Here is a 24,222-nt window from a genome sequence, read left to right as displayed (position 1 = left end):
ATTTAGTGGCTTTTGAGGGTGAAGCCTGAGATTTCACAGGAAGCTATCCTACGGACATCGCTTGCACGAGTGGCTGCAAACCAGGCTTTATTTCTCGATACACAAAGAGATTTATTTATTTTTTTTGCCGCTGATGAATTTTCTTAGACACACACGCATAAATACATATGCATAACCTGGAGACATGCCTTTCACCTAGCAAAAATGTAGAATTTTCATCTTTCGGAGTTGGGTTTGGTTTTTTTTTTTTCAAAGACTGGCTGAACCGCAGCAGCCAGGGATGTTGTAGCGAAAGGATTTCCAAACCACAAGAACTCTGCAGCGAGGCAACCATGGATTTTGTGATCTGAGTCAGCAGTTCAGATTTGCTTAAATGTGCAACAGTGTCTACAAAGCAATGGCCTGCCTTCCTCATGGAGAATCAGGGCAGATTACTCAGCATAAGACAATGCACACAGTCGCCGTTTAATAGTGTAATATACTGCAAAAGATGTACCAACTCCAAGGAGTAAAGGCTTAGGAATCCTCTTAACAGGAGAATTTGATGAGATATAAATGTTTTGTCTGAAACAGTGTATAGTAAAAGGTAAAGGTAGTTCCCTGTGCAAGCACCAACCATTTCTGACTCTGGGGTGACGTCGCATCATGACATTTTCACAGTATGCTTTTTACGAGGTGGTTTGCCATTGCCTTCCCCAGTCATCTACACTCCCCCCCCCCCCCCGCGAGCTGGATACTCATTTTACCAACCTCGGAAGGATGGAAGGCTGAGTCAATCTCGAGCCAGTTACCTGAACTCAGCTTCCGCTGGGATCGAATTCAACTCGTGAGCAGAGAGCTTGTGACTGCAGTACTGCAGCTTTACCACTCTGCGCCACGGGGCTCCTGAAACAGTGTATAGCTTGCCAGTTTTTTTCCAGTGGTTATGGAAGCTGGAGATTCTTTCTCATAGTTGTTTCTAAACCATTGACTCTTGAGCTAGGGACCAGGAACTTGCTATCTGAAACATATTCTCCGACATAGCTTGACATCTGTTGTGGTGTTGAGTCAAACTGTACCAGGATGCATCTGACTAAGAGACCTGTGTTTCTCAAAAGCTTACGCTACAATAAAATGTGTTAGACTTAAAGGTGCTACTGGACTCTTCACCATTTTGCAGCAACAGACTTACACGGCTAACTCCTCAGTTTTATTCAGTGTATAAGCTTTCATGTGAATAAAACTTTGTTAGTCTTAAAGGCTCCATCAGACTCAAACTTTCATCTGCTGCTTCAGACAAACATGGCTACCCACCCAAATCTTTCCGCAGAGGAAGCTAGGGTTAGGCATTTTGACTGTTCCCTAAAGGTTTGGTGGAGTATTTTAAAGCTTTAACTTTATTTCGTTTTAACAAGCAAAATATTTTAGTCCTCCCCAGGCTGGGTTCTTGATGCTGCTTTCGGAATCAAATTCTTAACTATGGATATAGGAATGCATTCCACAGTTGTGTGTGCGCGGTGGTGGTGGGGAGATGTTTTTAAAATTAATAGAAGCAAACTTCAGTGTTCACCAGCTGTCTGTGGTTTAGAAGTTCAAATAGGTGGCGGAGGGAGAGACTTGTAATGAGTGGGGGAGAAGACATATTGATTGTTCTGCAACAGCCACGGGAATAAAACACCTGGAGTCGTTTGGGCTAATATTTGGTGATTTTCCTTGTGTGGTTCTCCCCACCCAGTACCCCGAGAAGGGGTTCTGCATTCTGTTATCAGAGTGGGAAGATGTTAGGCATCATTTAGAACATGCTGTAGGTGGCCAAACTTCCTTTAACATAGGAGCCTCATAGAATAACGGTCAGATGTTTGAAAGCTGCACGATATGAATGTCAGATGTTCAAGAGCCAGAAGGAAGGAGGGAAGGAAGGAAGAAAAGTTGGTAGATAGATAAAGAAAGAAAGAGAGAGATGATAAGAGAGAGAGAAATGTCACCCCCATCTTTAAAAAGGGTTCCAGAGGAGATCCGGGAAATTACAGGCCAGTCAGTCTGACTTCAATACCAGGAAAGTTGGTAGAAACCATTATCAAGGACAGAATGAGTAGGCACATTGATGAACACGGGTTATTGAGGAAGACTCAGCATCGGTTCTTTAAGGGAAGATCTTGCCTCACTAACCTGTTACATTTCTTTGAGGGGGTGAACAAACATGTGGACAAAGGAGACCCGATAGATGTTGTTTACCTTGACTTCCAGAAAGCTTTTGATAAAGTTCCTCATCAAAGACTCCTTAGAAAGCTTGAGAGTCATGGAGTAAAAGGACAGGTCCTCTTGTGGATCAAAAACTGGCTGAGTAATAGGAAGCAGAGAGTGAGTATAAATGGGCAGTCTTTGCAGTGGGGTGCCGCAGGGCTTGGTTCTGGGTCCCATAGTCTTTAACTTGTTCATAAATGATTTAGAGTTGGGAGTGAGCAGTAAAGTGGCCAAGTTTGCGGATGACACTAAATTGTTCAGGGTGGTGAGAACCAGAGAGGATTGTGAGGAACTCCAAAGGGATCTGTTGAGGCTGGGTGAGTGGGCGTCAATGTGGCAGATGCGGTTCATTGTGGCCAAGTGCAAAGTAATGCACATTGGGGCCAAGAATCCCAGCTACAAATACAAGTTGATGGGGTGTGAACTGGCAGAGACTGACCAAGAGAGAGATCTTGGGGTCGTGGTAGATAACTCACTGAAAATGTCAAGACAGTGTGCGTTTGCATTAAAAAAGGCCAACGCCATGCTGGGAATTATTAGGAAGGGAACTGAAAACAAATCAGCCAGTATCATAATGCCCCTGTATAAATCGATGGTGCGGTCTCATTTGGAGTACTGTGTGCAGTTCTGGTCGCCGCACCTCAAAAAGGATATTATAGCATTGGAGAAAGTCCAGAGAAGGGCAACTAGAATGATTAAAGGGCTGGAGCACTTTCCCTATGAAGAAAGGTTGAAACGCTTAGGGCTCTTTAGCTTGGAGAAACGTCGACTGAGGGGTGACATGATAGAGGTTTACAAGATAATGCATGGGATGGAGAAAGTAGAGAAAGAAGTACTTTTCTCCCTTTCTCACAATACAAGAACTCGTGGGCATTCGATGAAATTGCTGAGCAGACAGGTTAAAACGGATAAAAGGAAGTACTTCTTCACCCAAAGTGTGATTAACACATGGGATTCACTGCCACAGGAGGCCACAAGCATAGCCACCTTCAAGAGGGGTTTAGATAAAAAATATGGAGCAGAGGTCCATCAGTGGCTATTAGCCACAGTGTGTGTGTGTATAATTTTTTTTGTCCACTGTGTGACACAGAGTGTTGGACTGGATGGGCCATTGGGCTTATCTAACATGGCTTTTCTTATGTTCTTAGAAAGAGATAGGTAGGTAGGTAGGTAGATAGATAGAGAGGGGGGGAGGGAGGAGGGGGGAGGTGGAAAGAAAGTAGCTTTAACTTTAAATGTATTCTCCAAGCTGGCCAATGGGGGGGGCTGTGGGGGCTTCAAGAGATGCCCAATATGTGTGAATGAGCCACATGTGGCTCCCGAATTGCAGTTTGGCCATCCCTGACTTAGAACATCTTATCTAAAAGAGAAGTTGGAGTCTGTCTTTTGTACTTTTTTTTGGGTGGTGGGGAGGAGAGTCCCTAGCAGTGTTTGGTTTGCAAGGAGTAAGTAAGATTATGGTTTTGAATGAACTGTCTTTCTGTCTTGCCCTTTCTCCAGAGAGCTCAGAGAGATGTCTGTGGTTCTTCCTTCACTCTTACAGCCTTACTTCATCCTTGTGAGGTTTAGGCTTAGAGGGAGAGAGAGAGAGAGAGAGAGAGAAATCACCTAGTAAGCTCCACGGAGTAGCAGGGATTTGGACTTGGATCTCTAGTAATATACTAACTACTGGCTTGGTCAGTCCTCAGGTATTTCTGAGCGGGCAGCCAGTGCAAAGTGTACTCCAGAAACATTTGCATTTCCTTGTTGTGAGCATTGCGTGTGTGCGAAATAGTGGCTGTGATCTCAAGACCATGACGCTAAACTGTGGCTGGGAAAGTAACATGAGGGTGTGTCCATTGTACATAGCTAGGGCTTTTTTTGTAGCAGGAACTCCTTTGCATATCGGGCCACACACCTGATGTAGCCAGTCTTCCTTGAGCTTACAGTAGACCCTTTAAGAAGAGCCCTGTAAGCTCTTGGAGGATTGGCTGCATCAGGGGGGGGCGTGGCCTAATATGCAAAGGAGTTCTTGCTACCAAAATGCCCTGTATATAGCTTTAGCAGTAAGCCTCAAACACTTTTCTTTTTTCTACGTGAAGAGAAATCTGCACAGTCTGGCAGACTTCAAATAAAAAAACATTGTCTAATATTTAAGTTAGGCATGTTAGAAGTGTGAGGAAGTTGCTTGACCAGTCAAAGCAGTGTTCTCAGATTTCTCAGAAAAACATTGGTGCTCCACCCACTGTGTCTTGCTTCATCTAATTAAAAGTGCCTTACTTTTGTGACTCCCATAACTACAACACAACTTCCGCATAGTGGTAAATGGTAACAGTTCTAACATACTTAAGGAGCTGTTGTCAGTTTGGGTGTAGTGGTTAAGTGCGTGGATTCTTATCTGGGAGAACCGCGTTTGATTCCCCACTCCTCCACTTGCAGCTGCTGGAATGGCCTTGGGTAAGCCATAGCTCTTGTAGGAGTTGTCCTTGAAAGTGCAGCTGCTGTAAGAGCTCATCCTTCCTCATAGGATGTTTACTGTGGCGAGGGGGAAGGTAAAGGAGATTCTGACCGCTCTGAGACGCTTGAGATTCAGAGTATAGGGCAGGATATAAATCCAATATCATCATCATCTTCTGTTGGAGCTGTATACATAGTTCTGTGGGTTGGGTCCAGTACTCCCTTTAAGCTGTGGAGCCTTGTGAGCAAAAATTCTATTTTGTAAGCTAGTGGCATTAAAGTTGTGAGCTACTGATTTGCTTTGGAGCCATTTTTCCTGAGCTGAGACAAAAATGAGTGAGCCAGAGGCTAAAAAACTTTGAGGTAGCTCACACTAACTCAGCTTAGAGGGAACATGGAAAAAACCTTGGATAATGAAAAGGGGGGACTTGATTGTCACCAATGACCTCTAAGTCTCCTCTGAGGCTGTTGTTGGGGGTCTTCTGCTCTCACCCCCGGACCACCATTCAGGGATCATTTTGGACTGCGGCCGTGGAGGTTCACTGCGGAATCCAAGCCTTTGTTCATAGTTGCGGACACCAGTATTCACCACCTTATGATCTATTCCTTTGCCTCCCACCCCTGTCCTCCAACTGGTAATGCTGACAATGTCGTAGCTCTTCCTTCAGAGCCTTTCCTAATTATTGTTCTATAATTAATGTTTGGGTTTTTTTTTTAATTGAGTTTTACAAGTTTGTGTTTTAACATATGGCCCAAGTGGCTTCCAATTAAATGAACACGTGTGCTCAAAATGCCTGTGAAATATTGTGGTCTCGAGCCTTAAGGGCTGTTTAGATTCTGTATCGTACCAATCTTGCTGTATTGAAGTGTGCCACGGCTGGGGTACTCAGGTGTTTGATATGCAGAGAGACTGTCCTTTCTTTTGATAAAGCCCAGGCCACTAATAGCTAAACCCCTTCTTGGAGAGGGGGCGGGGAGTGCCTAGAGTTCCTTGTGACTTGATGTTATTCTGACTCTTTTGTGAGTAAAGCTCCCCCCACCCGCCTTTTTGAATTGTTAGAGTTGGACTCTTGGAGAAAGCAGGTTTCCAACCCCATCATTTTCTCTGTGTTGGAAACCGCGGTGCTGTTTGTATCTGTTGTCACAGAGAGAGCCTTTGTTTTGCCTTTCCGTCTCGTGCATGTTGAAGAGAGGGTGAGAGAAGAAAGCTACCCCTTCCTGATTCAAAAAGCAAAAATGATTTTCTCTTTCCGTTTCAGGAAAGCCCCTCAGCATCGGCAACTCCGAACGAATTCAGCTCTCAGGAATGTACAATGTTCGAAAAGGGAAAATGCATTTGCCGGTCAACAGATGGACGAGACGCCAAGTTATCCTTTGCGGGACATGCCTAATTGTATCCTCGGTGAAAGAGAGCCAGACTGGAAAGATGCACGTCCTCCCCTTAATTGGTGGAAAGGCAAGTTGTGTGCTCCCTTTTCCTGTGTTGGCATGTGTGGAAAATAGGGCTGGTAATCGTCTGAAATAGGATCCAGTAGAAGAGAGCTTCAACCTCAAAGAACGCATTCGGCAAACCGGATCCCACTGTTTGCATTCTCATCTAGAAACTAATAGACCAGGGGTGTCAAATTTGTTTGTTAGGAGGACCGGATCTGACACAAATGGGGCCAGGCCATGTGTGTCATAAAATGTAATGTCAGGTGGTAGAGATATAAACTTTATAAGGGATGCAGATAAACAAAATTAAAGATATTATGCTTTAACTTAAAATACAAACATGCTTAAAACTCTTGCAGTGTTTTGTTTAAAATGGAAAGATGGGGGAATAGTGGGATTTGGCAATGCAGTGTTTAAAATAAATCATCAAGAAAAAGCACAAGGATCACAGCTGAAACTAAAAATATAAAATGCCATTGCAAGCTCTTCCCCCCCCCCCCCCCATCTACTCAGATTGGCAATGGCTCTTCAGTATAATATCTCCCTTTGGCTGTAGGCTCCCAGGCTAGAGTATTCACTAGGTCAGGTCCATTGAGCAGAGACAAGCTGGCTTAAAGCATCAACCCTTTATTTGCAAGGACACAACTCCAGGAAGCCTGAGCTTCAGCTCTCTGTATAGGAATGCTGAAAGTGAAACTGACCTGCACTCCATTGAAACACATTATAGCACATACAAAGATGCAAGGAAAACATGGAATGGATCCCGGCAGAAACTAAAAATATAAGATCTATCTGGGCACAGGGACATTAATGGAAAATCCACTCCATGTTCTCCCTGCAGCTTTGATGAAGAGTCTATTCCATGTTTTCCTTTCAATTTTGTCTGTGCTGCAACCTGCAAAGACAAGGTAGAAAAGGCAGGGAATTTCATTAACGTCGGAGCTTCAAATGGTGAGGACAGGAGGGGGGGAAGGGAGAGAAAATAGCCCCAGGGCCTTGCTAAAGCCCTGGACGGGCCGGTTCGGGCCTGCAGGATGGACATTTGACACTCCTGTAGACTGTATGGATCTTGATTTTTCTTTAATTTCCTGGAGATAATATGTATGGGGCATTACTGCATACAAAAAGTAGCAACTGCAGTTGGCCTTACATATGTTGGAGGAACTCCATGTATCCAGCACATGGATTAGCAACCTTTTATAATTTAAAGGAAAAAAATTCAGAGCAGACCCACAAGAAGAGCTTTTGCTGAAACAATGTTGGCTTACTCTGCACAGGCAATCAGATTCCCAATACTAATCGGAGAAGCCCTGCTGGATAGTCACCTCACCTGGCCAGGCCCACTTTCTAAAAATACTTGGCGAATGCCAGAAAAGATGTCAGTGGGTTCCATTGGGAATCACATTGGCAACCCCTTCTACAAAGAAGAGGAGGAGGAGATTGGATTTATACCCTACCCTTCACTACCCAAAGGAGTCTCAGAGCGACTTACAATATCCTTTCCTTTCCCCTCCCCACAACAGACACCTTGTGAGGCAGGTGGAGCTGAGAGAGGTCTGACAGAAACTGCTCCTGAGAGGGACAGCTCTGTGAGAACTTGTGACTGACTCCGGGTCACATCACATCAGCAGACACCTTCTGAGGCAGGTGGAGCTGAGAGAGGTCTGACAGAAACTGCTCCCGAGAGGGACAGCTCTGTGAGAACTTGTGACTGACTCCGGGTCACATCAGCAGGTGCCTGTGGAGGAGTGGGGAATCAAACCCGGTTCTCCCAAATAAGAGTCTGTGCACTTCACCACTACACCAAACTGGTTCTCAAAAAGGTTTGTCTTCGAAATCTGTTACAGTTTTTCTCTCCCCCTTTCTCTGCTCTGAATGCAGGTTGAAGAAGTTAAAAAGCACCAGCACTGTTTAGCATTTAGCTCCTCCGGACCTCAGAGCCAGAGTTATTACATCTGTTTTGACACCTTCACTGAGTACCTCCGGTGGCTCCGTCAGGCTTCAAAGGTAAGAGAAGCTGCAGACTTCGCTGACTCCTAATTATGCTGAACACCGCATGCTTTCACAAAAAGATCCAAAGCTATTAACATAATGAAAGTGGAACAGGCAATTCTGGGTAAATGTTGACCTATGCAAATGTTTCTGATCCAAAATAAGAGAGATCCTCGCTGGCTGTAAATGGCAGAGACGTTGATCAGAATTGGAAAAGGAAGGAGGGGATGGCAGGGGGTGGGCAAAACTCCGGTTTGAAAGCCAGTCTGCCTGTCACACAGAATAAGGTGACTGAGTGCCTCAGACCCAAAAGTGGGTGGTGAATTTTTCACAGGTGACTCAGAAGTCCAGGAACACGGAGGGTGGAACAGGTGATCTGGGAGAATCTAAGGCAAATTTGTGTCTCTGCATAATATGCCAAATGGCCATGAAGTACAGCTGGTAGCTCAGTCATAGTAAATTGGTTGGATTCAGCCAGCTTTGCCACTGATGGAGTGTATGTGTGTGTGGGGTCCCCTTTGACCACACACACACACACAACTATGTGACATGGTTGCAGGGCCTGCATGGGCAAAAATCCCATTTGGACAGGGGCTGTGGTTAAAAGAGGAATCAGGTGAGATAGGGTGGTGTGGGGAGCTGGCTATCTCTAGCCCTGTATTTTATAAATGCTAATTGTGAAAAATGGAATACAAACTTGTTCACTGTTAATTAACATGAAATTCCCACATCTTACGTGAGAAGTGCCATACTGTGACTTTACCAGAGGGTCCCAAACAATTTAGACATTTATAAGTGCCTTCTACTTGAATAGCAGTCCTATGATGCAGAGTGGTAAAGCTGCAGTACTGCAGTCCGAGCTCTCTGCTTATGATTTGAGTTCGATCCCAGCGGAAGCTGGGTTCAGGTAGCTGGCTCAAGGTTGACTCAACCTTCCATCCTTCCAAGGTCGGTAAAATGAGTACCCAGCTTGCTGGGGGGAAAGTGTAGATCAGGAGTTGCCAACGGTAGCTCTCCAGATGTTTTTTGCCTACAACTCCCATCAGCCCCAGCCAGCATGGCCAATGGCTGGGGCTGATGGGAGTTGTAGGCAAAAAAACATCTGGAGAGCTACCGTTGGCCACCCCTGGTGTAGATGACTGGGGAAGGCAATAGCAAACCACCTCGTAAAAAGTCTGCCATGAAAAGGTCGTGATGCGAAGTCACCCCAGAGTTGGAAACGACTGGTGCTTGCGCAGGGGACTATCTTTACCTTTCTCTTTTTTTTCTACTTCGATACTGATCCAAGAACTACTGGACAAAAGGGTTTAAAGTGTCAGAGCTTCTGTAGTGTGGCTTTTTTTCTTGGTGTGTCCTTTGGTTCATGTTTGCTTTGTTTTTCCAGACAGCCTGGTGGTCATGTGCACTTCTATTCAGTTTCCAGTGAAACTGACTAGATGCTGCAACTCTGGTCTCTCCAGGCCCCTGTAGCTTCTAGTCAGTTTCACAGGAAACTGAACAGAAGTGCAGGGGCTGGGGGGGAGGGGTGAAACTGACCAGAAACTTCAGTTTACTGGAAGCCACCTGCTTTGGGGGGCTGTAGCTTGGCCCCTTGAAATCCAATTCATACCAAAACATGGAGAGCCGTTAGAGGAGAGTCTGCTGAAGAGTTTGCTACAAGTTTGGCATCTCTAGCTTACTTGGGGGCCAATATACACCTTCCTGAACAAAATGAACCAACAAACCACTAATTGTTCAGGGAAATTGGGAAAAAACCACACAAAATGAAACGAACCACCGATTTGTGCAACCTAGCGAACCACATAATGAAATGAACCACAATTTTTGCGTTGCGTGCCCATCCTTGTGTGTTGACGCATGTCTTGACTGTTAAAAAGTTCAACACCCCAGTTCTTTGCAGCGTGAAAACAGGATTGTCCCCTACAAATTATGCAGAATGAGGAACAGCTCTCAAGAAATCAGATAAAACGGTGCTGCTTTTCATTGTGATGTATAGGCACCACAGTGTGTAAGTGAAGGGAGAAAGTTAATCAAGACCATAATCAAGGTTCTTTGTGCTCATGCACCTGTATGGAAACTGCCATTTGGTGCAAAATGCAGGAATCGTGAGTGAGCTTGCCTTGATTGAAGAGTAATATCATCCCTATGATTTTTAGTGTGGGGAGGGGAAGTCACAGATGCTTGTGTGTCTTCTGTACGTTTCTAGAGAACCAAACAATTTTGTGAGGTCTTTGGCAGTTAGGGAATAGTATGAATTCCTGATTCCATTCTCTCCAGTTTGGTGTAGTGGTTAAGTATGTGGACTCTTACCTGGGAGAACCAGGTTTGATTCCCCACTCCTCCACTTGCACCTGCTGCATGGTCTTGGGTCAGTCATAGCCCTGGCAGAGGTTGTCCTTGAAAGGGCAGCTGCTGTGAGAGCCCTCTCCAGCCCCACCCACCTCACAGGGTGTCTGTTCTGGGGTGGGGTGGGGGGAAAGGTAGAGGAGATTGTGACCGCTCTGAGACTCTGAGATTCAGAGTATAGGGTGGGAAATAAATCCAATATCATTATCATCTTCTTCTTCCTGCACTGCATAATTGTTGCCTTTCTTCGGACACTTCTTCCAAATCATAGCCCATCCCTGGGCCCTTTTTCTAATTTGCCTTTGGCATAGAATTCCTCATCAATGGGAACTCGTAATCTTGGAAATAAGGGGAAGGGGGAGAAAATAATGGGTAGAATTCAGGGGATCTGTTCCGCTAGCAGAAGTCTTATTTATTTATTTATTTATTTAATTCCTGGTTTCCTCCTCAGCGAAGGCCCAGGCTGATTCCCCACTAGCCTTGCTGTGGTCTCACACTCCTTTTTCCTGCGGCGCTTCTGCCCGATTTTGCACACGCTGCCGCGGAGCTGTGACTTGCCCCGCCTCTTTCCCAAGTTCTCTCTGCAGCTTCAAAATTCAGTTTTCAGAGAATCCCAGAGCCGCGGAGGGAACTTGGGAAAGAAGCGGGGCAAGTCGCAGCTCCACGGCAGCGTGTGCAAAATGGGGCAGAAGCGCCGCAGGAAAAACGAGTGCGAGACTGGGGCAAGGCTAGTGGGGATTTGGCCCCATAGTGTCTTATAGCATTGATCTACAGCCAGGCCCGTAGCTACAGTGGGGCACAGGGGGGCGCCAGGCCCATCTTTTCAAAAAAACTCTCCAACCCCTCCATTGGAGGGCCCTTTGCTCACTGCCGCTCTGATAGTAGTAGCATTGCTGCTTGTCTTCTCGCTTTTTTCTCTCCCCTTCCCTAACACGGTGTGCAGTGCAAAAGGGGGGGGGGGGAAGGAGAGTCTACAGGTCTCTGTCTCTCTGAGAGAGGGGCACATAAGAAAGGGTTGGGGGGAGCAGAGCTGCTATGACTGCCCATGCAAAGGGGGGGTTAGCTTGTGGAACTCAAGGCAGCTTACAGTGCTGAGAGTCCAGGGCCACCAGACCGAATGGTTCCCCCCCCCCCAAACAATAAATTCTGCTGTGGGCCCCACCAAACAGCCCTGTCTACAGCTATTGGCCCCTTCACACTTCAGGATTCTGTGCCACTCTATGGGTAGTGCCAGATTTCACTCATTAGTTTATTCCTGCCGGGGAGTGGGTGGATTTCAGTACATTGCTACTACATGTCAAGAAACACTTGGATTCCATGTGTGGAAAAATGGGCTGCAATACTCCCTTAAATTGTTCTTGAAAATAATTGCTTGCCAGTGAGGAATTTTGAGAACGGGGAGTGGGCACCACTGCAAAAACGACTGCCATGGGGCTGGGATGGGTCCATTCACCCAACCTTGGGAAATTCTACGCAATGTTAAGAGACTGAGCTGTAACATAGGCAGCCTTTTCCACGTGGGTGATCTCTGAAGATGCAAAGGTAATGCCTTCTGGGCTCTTCTAAAGCACTTCCTGTTGCAGGAAGTAGAGGGAAAGGTAGGGCTGGCTCTTTGCTTTGGGAAAGAGCCAGGTGTTCAAGGTCTGAACCCCGTGGATCCTCGGGGCAGTTGTGCTCAAGAAACCAGACTGTTGTTTATTGCAAAAGGACTTTGAACTGTGAACTTGGGTAGAACCCGAGGGAAGGCAGGAAGGGTTGCATCAGTGCTTTGTTCCCGTGGCTCTTTCTTAACACGCTTTGGGGTCAGGCAGCCGTTTTTCTCCCGGCCACCTTGGCCAAGAATCCTGGAGGGTTTTTGTTTTGGGGGGAGCATCTTCTGGGCATAGAGCAGGTGTCATCGGGGGCATGGGGGAGGAGATATTTGTGAACTTCCTGTATTGTGCAGGGGGTTGGGCTAGATGCCCCTGGAGGTCCAGATAAAGTTTATTATGGATTCAATTAATTAGGAAAGTTTACTAAGCAGCCAATACAAGAAAACAAGAAGGCTTTTTTAGTACTTGCGTTAACCTTAAGGCACAAGCCGTAAGTTCCAAAATCACAAGCCAAAGTTCAGGAATTATCGTCCAGGGAGGGACGGTGGCTCAGTGGTAGAGCATGTTCTTGGTAAGCTGAAAGTCCCAGGTTCAGTCCCAACCATCTCTAACTAAAAAGGGTCCAGGCAAGTAGGTGTGAAAAACCTCAGCTTGAGACCCTGGAGAGCGACTGCCAGTCTGAGTAGATAAGACTGACTTTGATGGACCGAGGGTCTGATTTAAGTAGAAGGCAGCTTCATATGTTCATATGTTCATATGTTGGGAGGGACGGTGGCTCAGTGGCAGAGCATCTGCTTGGTAAGCAGGAGATCCCAGGTTCAATCCCCAGCATCTCCAACTAAAAGAGCCCAGGCAAATGGGCATGAAAAACCTCAGCCTGAGATCCTGGAGAGCTGCTGCCAGTCTGAGCAGACAAGACTGACTTTGATGGACTGAGGGTCTGGTTCAGTATAAGGCAGCTTCATAGGTTCATATATTGGGAGGGACGGTGGCTCAGTGACAGAGCATCTGCTTGGTAAGCCGAAAGTCCCAGGTTCAGTCCCTGGCATCTCCAACTAAAAAAGGTCCAGACAAGGAGGCATGAAAAACCTCAGCTTGAGACCCTGGAGAGCTGCTGCCTGTCTGAGTAGACAGTACTGACTTTGATGGACTGAGGGTCTGGTTCAGTATAAGGCAGCTTCATATGTTCATATGCTAGGAGTTGCAATTCAAGCAGGCCATAGTTGAGGCCTTCAGTTCATCAGGAGCTCAACTAGTTCACTTTTTCCCCTGAGCCTTGGCTGAATTCTAGTTTTTGGCCCAGCAACATCAGGCGGGGGTGACATCCAATCAGAACACGCTCTCTGAAGAAGCCTCTGGAAGATTACCTCATCATCCCCGGCTCTCCTACCCCAGTCCTACAGGCTGCTCGTTCTCATGAGAAGCTAATCATGCCACCTTCGCCTCTGGCCTTGAAGATGACAAAAACCACACAGGTCAAGAGACCAATTAGTAACACCTGTAGGATGAATGCCTGCTAATATCCACGTTAACCCTTGAGAGGTGGCCGGGGGTGCTTTGCTTCACAGATGCTATGGAGGAGGAGATGGGTGTCAGGAAATAGACTGGTGGGCAGGGGTGGAATTCTAGCAAGAGCTGCTTTGCATATTAGGCCACACACCCCTGATGTAGCCAGTCCTCTAAGAGCTTACAAGGCTCTTTTTTGTAAGCTCTCGGAGGATTGGCTACATCGGGTGTGTGGCCTAATATGCAAAGCAGCTCCTACTAGAATTCCACCCCTGATTCTAGTTATGTACTGGCCTGCACACCGTGAGTTCATGTTATCTCTTTCCCGTAGATTGCTTGTACAAGATTATTGGAAAGCTACACTTTTCAACATGGAAGAAAAATACTTATTTTCTGACTATATACCTGTAGAAGTTAATTAATTCAGTGCATCTACTCTCCCCCTTTAATCTTCCACAGTGGCAGACTTCCTTGAATGCTAGTATTCTGTTTCTTCTCTTACACCTCTTTGCCCCTCCTTACGCATTTGTTTTTTTCTTTAATAAACGGCAGTGGTTTATTATTTACAATACCAGGTAGTCACTCCTCAATCCTTTATGAAAGTTCATTTTTTGTAACGCTTAACTCAGCAGTATTGTCGCTGCACACTTACGAATCAAGTTGTACAGTTAGTTCTGGTTGTTCTTTCTGGGAGAGCAGTTGCCGGTCTTCCAGCGACGTCACTGAAATTTGAGGCAGATCTCCAAATTGAGGAAAAACCCCACGAAAACAATGAAGCGGACGAAAACGATTGAAGTTTTTGTTTTCTTGAAATTACTGATTGCCCGAGATTCCTTTGTGCCATACTGTGCCTTCTCTCTTCCCCTTTGTTCAGCTGCCTTGGGAAAGCTGCCAGCGTGAGCACATCTCTTCATGAGATCGTGATGACATTTTGTTTTCTTTGCGTTTCGATAGAATATAAAATTACGGCGCGCAACTCCCAGCTCCGAAATAGGCCGCTCAGGGGACTTTAGATTACCTCTCGGTGTTTGTGGTTTGCTTAAGAAAAAGAACACTGTAATTCATGGGGCAAAGGGAGAAAATACATGTGGTTTGTCAGGTTTCCTGGTTCATGCGTAAACAGAATGCCTGGGAAATTTTCTTAGTCTCTTATTCCCACAGAAGATAGTTTCAGGTGTGTAGCTTTATTGATCTGAAACACCAGAACAAAATTTGAGTTCAGTGGCACCTTTAAGAGCAAATTCTGAAGGCATTGGAAGAAGTGTGTGTGCACACAAAAACTTATACTCAGAATTAAACTTTGTTGCTCTTAAAGAAAGAGGTCACTGGACTCAAAGTTTGTTCTCTCGTCCCCACAATTTGCTTTGTCCAGAATTAGGTTTCTTACATACAAAGAAAATGAAATCCAGGTCTCTCAAGACCTCTCGCCAGAAACCGGGGGTCGTTTTGTAGAAAAATAGGTGGTGGAGCTCATTAGCATATGCTGCCTTCCCCCCCCCCCACACCCCCAGCCAAAAGCAACCCGACGCAAGAAAGTAGAGATCCAGTCAGCCCAAGCAGGCCTCGGAGGGCGGAGAGAGCGATCCCAGCGCTTGCTTTAAACATCAGAGGGGGAGCCGGGCAGACAGACAAGGAGGAAGTACGCTGCCCTCTCCACAGCCGGCGCTCGCGAAGCGTTGGGTTTGCGGAGGGGGCGGGTGTTTCCTCCTTGCCTGTGTGCCTGGCTTCAGCTGTGATGTTTAAAGCAAGCGCTGGAGCCAGGCAGACAGACAAGGAGGAAGCACGCTGCCCCCTCCGCAGCCGGCGCTTGTGAAGCGCTGGGTTTGCGGTGGGGCCACGTGGAGCGATCCCAGCGCTTGCCTGAAGAAGATGGAGCCAGGCAGGCAGGCGCGGGGGAAGCGCTGGATCGGAGGCAGAGGCAGAAGATCGCCCCCCCCCCAAGGTACGTACCTTCGGACCATAAGATGCACACACTTCCCCCCCACTTTTTTTTGGGGGGGGGGAGTGCGTCTTATGGTCCGAAAAATACGGTATATAGCCATATTATAGAAACAGCAATGGAAGAAAAAGCTTCCTTATCAAGCTAAATAGAATAAATACCGCAAAACTAACATAACCGATTTACAGTAGGGGGGAAATTGGTCCTTCAATGCTACTGCTACAAGAGATACTGATAGTTTTAAAGCATGGTCCAGGTGGTATGTAACCTCAGAGAGAGGCTGCGTGAGGAAGTGAAGGTGGTAAAGCTGAAGACAGGAAGGGGCAGATGTGTGTAGCTTGGCGGGTGGGCGCGAAGGAAGCTAGAAACGGAGAAGCAGTGGGAGCTTTCAGAACAGAGAAAGAGGAAATAGTGGGAAAGGGGAAACTGCTATGTGTCCCCTGCAAATCCTTGCAGGTCCCCAACTTGTACTGATCTAACAGTAGATAAAAGCGTAGGTAGGAACACCGCCCCCCCCCCGCCAGCATCCCTGAAAGGGTGCCAAATCCACTCTCCACTTGGTGCATCTGTTTATTGCCACTGCATAAACTGGCTGGAGTAGATGGAGGATGAATACTTAGTTTCTTGTGCAAGCTTGCGTTTTCTACATTTTCTTGTGTGTGATTCACATTGAATCATAGAATTATAGAGTGGGGAAGGGACTTCCGGGCTCATCTAGTCCAACCCCTTGCGCAAGGCAAGCATTCCACAAATTGCTACATGAAGTCTCCAGTCTCCTTTCTTGGGTTCATTGCCCAGTCATATGCCAGCATCGACCTTTGGTTATGACTGCTTATGACTGAGCCAATTCAAGAAATCCCTCCTTTTGACTCTTTGGTGGTAAGTTCACATGACATGAGAAGATCTAGCCTAAAAAAGCCAAAAGAATATGAAGCAGTGACATTGGAAAAAAATGACTGAGTTTATAAGTTATATGATGATCATCTGAGGGCAACTGCTTGCCCGCATGGCAGCTTTTTTTTGTAGCAGGAACTCCTTTGCATATTAGGCCACACACCCCTGATGTAGCCAATCCTCCCAAGACCTTACTGTAAACTCCAGGAGGATTGGCTACATAAGGGGGCGTGGCCTAATATTTATTTATTGGATTTATATCCCACTCTTCTTGCCGAAGCAGGCTCATGGCAGCTCACAATACATAGTTTACAATAAAAGGAAAGGAAAAGGTCCCCTGTGCAAGCACCGGTTGTTTCCGACTCTGGGGTGACGCTGCTTTCACAACGATTTCACGGCAGACTTTTTACGGGGTGGTTTGCCATTGCCTTCCCCAGTCATCTGCGCTTTCCCCCCAGCATGCTGGGGGGTCATTTTACCGACCTTGGAAGAATGGAAGACTGAGTCAACCTGGAGCCAGCTACCTGAAAAAACCAGCTACCGCCAGGGATCGAACACAGGTCTTACATTAAAAACATGTACATTAAAAGCATTAAGCAGTTTAAAATAATTTGATACAGGTTTAAGATGGCGTTCAGTGATCTTAAGCATCCATTGATCTGGCGTCTCGGTGGTGGTGGGCAGCGTTTCAGTTAAATCCTAACCGAAACAGTATCCTCTTACAAGCCTTGCGGAACTGGGCAAGGTCCCGCAAGGCTCTGATCTCCTCAGGCAATTGGGTCCACCAATGAAGGGTGGCAATTAATGCGCAAAGGAGTTCCTGCTACAAGAAAAGCCCCGGTTGTAACCATAAGGAAATACGTTCTGTGATCTTTGCTAATAGTCGTGGTATGCCCTGTCTGCTTCCGGCTTCTGAATGGTAAAAGTAGTACGTGCTTACAGTTCTCTTACCACGTAATCGGCCGCTACAGCCCTGTATGTGGTTGGAGCTGCCACATAGGATCCTTTGGGTGTTGGGAAAGTCTGAGCCCTTCCGACAGTCCTTTGTGTTGGGTGTGGTGAGGAAGTAACCTCCTTACCCCTCTTGGGATCAGCGTACAGCAGACTATAACTTTTGTGCATGTGGTGGGGGCGGATAGTTACTGCAGCCTCCTTTTGACACCTGCTTCATTGGGTCTGTTCTTTGAGAAAGCACTTTTAAAGATTCTATTGGGTTTTCAGGTAAAATAGGAATAGGGGGGGTACAAGGGGAGGGAAAAGGATGGGGTAAATAAAATTAAAATTTGTAATATTTCTAGTTATACATTTTTCATTTCATGTGCTCCTAATCAACATGGGTCATATCATTTTCCTGCAGTTGCATCTTATGATTCATTAATTATTAGTATCACTTAACACTCCTACTAAGACAAGAATACATTTTTACATGGCAATATTTATCACGAATCACATTATCATCTTATTTTGGAAGTTCAGATTATATTCCGTAACCAACTATATAATGGTCCCCATATTTTCTTGGTTTCATACAGATTAACATCGTTTCTGCAAGCTCTAGAAGTTCAGCTAATAGTTCCTCTTTTGTCGGTATTTCATACAATTTCCAGTATTTTGCAAAAATTATTCTTGCTGCAGTCATTGCGTGCATTAAAAACACTTTGATCTGTCTGGAATAGTCTTCTGGTAACATATTGAATAGAAAAAGCTCTGGTTGAAATCTAATTTGTACTTTCAAGATCTTTTGTAGCAGTAAGGTTTGGCTCTATCACACAACCACCACATATGAAAAAAAGTTCCAGTTGTAGTCTTACATTTCCAGCACTTATTTGACATATTTTGGTACATTTTTGTGTTCTCTGAGAAAGTAATGTTATGTTGTTGTCTTAGGTTAGGGAGGCTGGAGCACCTTCCCTGTGAGGAAAGTCTGAGAAGTCCTGGATTTTTCGGTTAGAAAAGAACAGGACATTTTTTGTAGCAGGAACTCCTTTGCATATTAGCCCCCCCCCCTCTTGATGTAGCCAGTCTTCCTGGAGCTTACAGTAGGCCCTGTACTGAGAGCCTGTAAGCTCTTGGAGGATTGGCTACATCAGGGGGTGTGGCCTAATATGCAAAGGAGGTCCTACTACAAAAAAAGCCCTGGAAAAGAGACAGCAGAGGGGGGATGCAATCAATACTCCTTCTAAGCTGTGGAGTCTTGTGAGCAAAAATTCTACTTTGTGAGCTACTAGCATTAAAGTTTGCTCTGGGGCCATTGTTCCTGAGCTAAGACAAAAATCTGTGAGCCAGAGGCTAAAAACTGTGAGCTGGCTCACACTAACTCAGAGCCAGTTTGGTCTAGTAGTTAAGTGTGCGGACTTTTATCTGGGAGAACCAGGTTTGATTTCCCACTCCTCCACTTTCAGCTGCTGGAATGGCCTTGGGTCAGCCATAGCTATCGCAGGAGTTGTCCTTGAAAGGGCAGCTGCTGTGAGAGCCCTCTCAACCCCACCCACCTCACAGAGTGTCTGTTGTGGGGGGAGAAGATATAGGAGATTGTGAACCACTCTGAGTCTCTGATTCAGCGAGAAGGGCAGGGTATAAATCTGCAGTCTTCCTTCTTCTTAGATGGAAAACTGGACATGATAGACATTATAACAGTATGCATGAGGTGAAGAGAATTGAAAGAACTGAAACTTTTTCTCCCTCTCGCCACATACTAGAACTCAAGGGCATCCAGTGACGCCGTGGTAGCTGAGGGGACCCTCCACATTCAGAGGCACTAATCCTCTGAATCCCAAAACCAGGAGGCAGCATCAGGGGAAGGCCTCGGCCTCTATGCCCTGTTGTTGGTTGTCCAGAGAAACTGATTGAGACAGGACGGTGGACTTAAGTGGACTATTGGTCTGAACCAGCAGGTTATGAGGGACAATATAGGCAGGAACAAATCTGTCTAATGTTAGTTGGGTTGAAGGACTAATAGAGGCAAAATTACTACATAGCTGCGTAACTGAACCATATTTTAATAGCTGGTGAGGTTGAATTTATGGACGTACAACATAATAAAGCAACAGCTGATGCTTTAGAAGTAGTTTTTTTGGAATCTAGTATTCTTACGTTCCCCTGAATGCCTAGGCCTCTATGCCCTGTTGTTGGCTGTCCAGAGGGACTGGTTGGCCCCTGTGTGAGACAGGATGCTGGACTAGATGGCCCATTGGTCTGATCCAGCGAGGCTCTTCTGATGTTCTCATGAAGGCCTCAACCTCTATGCCCTGTTGTTGGTCATCCAGAGAAACTAGTTGGCCACTGTGTGAGACAGGATGCTGGACTAGATCGACAATGGTCTGATCCAGTCAGGCTCTTCTGATGTTCTTATGAAGGCCTCAATCTCTATGCCCTGTTGTTGGCCATCCAGAGGAACTGGTTGGGCCCTGTGTGAGACAGGATGCTGAACTAGATGGACAATGATCTGATCCAGTAGGGCTCTTCTGATGTTCTCATGAAGGCCTCAGTCTCTATCCCCTGTTGTTGGCCGTCCAGAGGAACTGGTTGGCCCCTGCATGAGACAGGATACTGGACTAGATGGACAATGATCTGATCCAGCAGGGCTCTTCTGATGTTCTTATGAAGGCCTCTGTCTCTATGCCCTATTGGTCATCCAGAGGAACTGGTTGGGCCCTGTGTGAGACAGGATGCTGGACTAGATGGACAATAATCTGATCCAGTCGGGCTCTTCTGATGTTCTCATGAAGGCCTCAGTCTCTATCCCCTGTTGTTGGCCGTCCAGAGGAACTGGTTGGCCCCTGCATAAGACAGGATGCTGGACTAGATGAGATATCGGTCTGATCCAGCAGGGCTCTTCTGATGTTCTTGTGCCCTGCTGTCCTTTTTTCTTCTAGCCAGTCCAAAGGCAGAAGAAAAGAGATGCAACACCAAGCTGAGCTGTTCACCCTGCCTTCCATATAGCCCTTAGTGTTTTATAGAGGGCCAGGCAGCCTTGCTCTTGGTGGGACTCAATACAAGAACAATTCTGGAATTGGCATCCCCAGTTCCAAGCAAGAGCTGCAAATGCCTGCCTTTTGGTGATTTTTAACATAAAACGTTTCTGGTGCTTCCTAGATTGCATCACAGCGAATAAGCTCAGTGGATCTTTCGTGCTGCAGCCTGGAGGACCTGCCAGCCAATCTGTTCTATAGCCAGGACCTTACTCATCTCAATTTGAAGCAGAACTTCCTGAGGTTGAGCCCTAGTTCGTCAATAATCGGAGGACTTAATGAGCTGCAAAGGTAAGCTAGACTCGTGCTTGCTTCGTTTTGTTGTATTTTCCTTTTGCTTAGATTTGAAAGATTACGGCTGTTTTCCTTTCTCTCTTGCACCGAAGCCTCAGTGGGGTTGCCCACTCTGTTTCTTTGAAGAGCCCTAGATGCTTTATTGTGATGGTGTCATGGGGAAAGGTGCATCGATGCAAGCGCTTTTGATGGTGACCACAATCCTCTGTGACCGCAGCGCCCTGCCAGACACTGGCAGAATACAATCCAAGCGCAAAAAGCCACATACTGAGCTGTAGCCGATGTGAAATTTCTGCTGGAGACGCTCTGCGTCCCTCTGTTTTGAAAATGGTGTAAAGAATCTATATAATTGAATCAATATTGGTCCCAGGTCTGATGAAGACTGGAAAGAAACAAGTACTTAATCGATTGGCTTGTCACCACACTACTTTGGGACTTGAATATACATGTTTTGGACATTTGGACTGATTTCTATATACTTCTTAGTAAATTGGTCACATTTTTTGTTGTGTTAGACACTGGGTAGAGACTAGGAAGAACAAAATCCTCCAGTCTGCGCTTGGGGTACTCACTCTTGCAAATGAGCAGGGCTTTTTTCGCAGCAGGAACTCCTTTGCATTTTAGGCCACACCTCCCTGATGTAGCCAATCCTCCCGGAGCTTACAGTAGGCCCTGTGCTAAGAGCCCTGTAAGCTCTTGGAGGATTGGCTAATAATAATAATAATAATAATAAATTTTATTTCTACCCCGCCCTCCCCGCGAAGCGGCTCAGGGCGGCTAACAGTAAATAATATATTAACATAAATAGTAAAACATTAGATTAACAATTAAAATTACACATAAAAACCCGTTAATTCAATTAAAATACTTAATTTACATTACATTATATATATCTGGCAGTAATAGCTGTTCTGGCGCTGATTCTGCCAGTTTAAATGGTGTTAAAGATGGCGGTTCTTCGTTCATTGCAACTCAGCAGTCCGTATCATTATAGGCGCGTCTAAAAAGGCAGTCTTGCAGGCCCTGCGGAACTGGTCGAGGTTCCGCAGGGCCCGCACCTCCTCCGGGAGCTGGTTCCACAGTGCAGGTGCCGCAACTGAAAAGGCTCGCACCCTGGTGCTTTGGAGCCTGGCCTCTCTCGGCCCAGGGATGGTCATTTTGTTTTTACTTGCTGACCTCAGTGCCCTCTGGGGTTCATACGGGGAGAGACGGTCCCTTAGGTAGGCAGGTCCTCGGCCATATAGGGCTTTAAAGGTAATAACCAACACTTTGTACTGGACTCGGTAGATAACCGGCAGCCAGTGCAGTCCGCGCAGCCCCGGCTGTATGTGCTCCCATTTCGGGAGCCCCAGTAACAGCCTGGCCGCCGCATTCTGCACTAGCTGCAGCTTCCGAGTCCGGCACAGAGGTAGCCCCAAGTAGAGGGCATTACAGTAGTCCAATCTTGAGGTGACCGTTGCATGGATCACTGTTGCGAGGTCGCGGCGTTCCAGGAAGGGGGCCAACTGCCTTGCCCGCTTCAGATGAAAGAATGCTGACTTGGCAGTGGCTGCTATCTGGGCCTCCATTGATAATGAAGGCTCCAGTAAAACACCCAAACTCTTTACCTGGCGCACTGGTTCCAATGGTGCGCCGTCGAAGGTTGGGAGAGCTATTTCCCCTCCCTGGGCGCCGCGACCCACGCAAAGGACCTCTGTCTTCGCTGGGTTCAACTTCAACCCACTCAATCTAAGCCACGCCGCTACAGCCTGCAAGGCCCGATCCAGGTTCCCTGGGGCGGAGCCAGGCCGGCCGTCCATTAGTAGATAGAGCTGGGTGTCATCTGCATATTGATGGCAACCCAGCCCAAACCTCCGGACAATCTGGGCAAGGGGGCGCATATAAATGTTAAACAGCATTGGGGAGAGAACTGCTCCCTGAGGCACCCCACAATCAAGTGTGTGCCTCTGGGATCGCTCGCCCCCAATGGCCACCCTTTGTCCCCGATCGGAGAGGAAGGAGGAAAGCCACTGTAAGGCCAGCCCCCTAACCCCTATGTCGGCAAGGCGGCGCTTTAGTAACTGATGGTCGACTGTATCAAATGCCGCCGACAGGTCTAATAACATCAGTACCGCAGAGCCGCCCCGATCCAGATGCCGCTGGAGGTCATCCACCAAGGCGACCAGCACTGTCTCCGTCCCATGGCCCGGTCGGAACCCAGACTGGCACGGGTCAAGGACGGAAGCGTCATCTAGGAACCTCTGTAGCTGCAACGCCACTGCCCTCTCAATAATTTTGCCTAGGAATGGTAGATTAGACACCGGACGGTAATTCGCCAATTCGGCCGGGTCTGCTGTACATTTTTTTAAGAGAGGGCGAACCAACGCCTCTTTCAGAGGCGTTGGGAAGTGCCCCTCTACGAGGGATCTATTTATGATGTCCCGTAAAGGACTTCTGAGCTCCCTCTGGCAGGATTTAATCAGCCAAGAGGGGCAAGGATCCAAATCACATGTTGTTGGGCGAGCAGCGGAGAGGATCCCATCGACTTCCTCCAGGCTACATCAGGAGGTGTGGCTTAATGTGCAAAAGAGCTCCTGCTACCAAAAAAAAGCCGCGCAAACAGACAAACAAAGGCAGAGGATTGCCAGCCCCCTGATTTTTTTGCTTCCCTTCGCATAACGTTTTGGCACATCAATAAACAAAAAAAGCCACTTCTCCAATTTGCATGGGTTTGTTTGGCTGCTTGGTTTCCTGGAGGCAAACTCTTAACTTGCCATGGACGAGTGGACTAGTTGCTGTTTACAAGCATGAATTTTACGCTTTACGTTCATGCTCTTTCCAGGGTCTGGAAACCATCTCTGTGCTCCACAAACCAGAATTCTGCTCTGCAAACCGGAAATTGCTTGCTCCTGCCTTAAAGGAGGCGACTGCATCTGCATTTGGCAGGGACTGAGAGAGGGAGACTGGGGCGTTAAAGAGAGATGCGGGTGATGCGAGGCAGCATAGGCAGGAACGAATCTGTCTAATGTTACTTGGGTCGAAGGACTAATGGAGGCAAAATTACTGCATGCCTGTGTAACTAAAGCATATTTTAATAGCTGGTTAGGTTGAATTTATGAAGGTAGAATACAATAAGGCCACAGCAGAAAAGCCTTAAAAAAGGTCAAGGTAGTCCCCTGTGCAAGCACCAGTCGTTTCCGATTCTGGGGTGACGTTGCATCACAACGTTTCCACGGCAGACTTTTTACGGGGTGGTTTGCCATTGCCTTCCCTAGTCATCTACGCTTTCCCCCAAGCAAGCTAGGTGCTCATCTTGAGATTTACAGTGATACAATTCATAAATCCTGTGTTTTTTATTCCAAAAGATATATTAAACTGAGTTCTTTCCCATGGGTACGATTAAAATTGTTAGAACATGAACTAATCAAGGAAAGGAAAGGTCCCCTGTGCAAGCACCAGTCGTTTCCGACTCTGGGGTGACATTGCTTTCACAACGTTTTCACGGCAGACTTTTTAGGGGGTGGTTTGCCATTGCCCTCCCCAGTCATCTACACTTTCCCCCCAGCAAGCTGGGGACTCATTTGACCGACCTCGGAAGGATGGAAGGCTGAGTCAA

General features: G+C 46.7%; 1 protein-coding gene across 1 annotated transcript in view; it reads left to right on the top strand.

Moving 5' to 3' along the window:
• The window catches only part of PHLPP1 (PH domain and leucine rich repeat protein phosphatase 1), a 218,664-nt gene that overhangs the window by 113,680 nt on the left and 80,762 nt on the right, over positions 1-24,222 (top strand). The window contains exons 2-4 of the mRNA XM_060244368.1: positions 5,919-6,115; positions 7,975-8,100; positions 20,458-20,624. Coding sequence (XP_060100351.1) covers positions 5,919-6,115; positions 7,975-8,100; positions 20,458-20,624 — 490 coding nt within the window. The remainder of the gene's footprint in view (positions 1-5,918; positions 6,116-7,974; positions 8,101-20,457; positions 20,625-24,222) is intronic.

This window comes from Heteronotia binoei, chromosome 7, assembly GCF_032191835.1.
Source record: "Heteronotia binoei isolate CCM8104 ecotype False Entrance Well chromosome 7, APGP_CSIRO_Hbin_v1, whole genome shotgun sequence".
In the NCBI taxonomy this organism is placed as follows: Eukaryota; Metazoa; Chordata; class Lepidosauria; order Squamata; family Gekkonidae; genus Heteronotia; species Heteronotia binoei.
The sequence above is the reverse complement of the archived record's forward strand: the minus strand, read 5'-3'. Positions and strand labels throughout refer to the sequence as shown.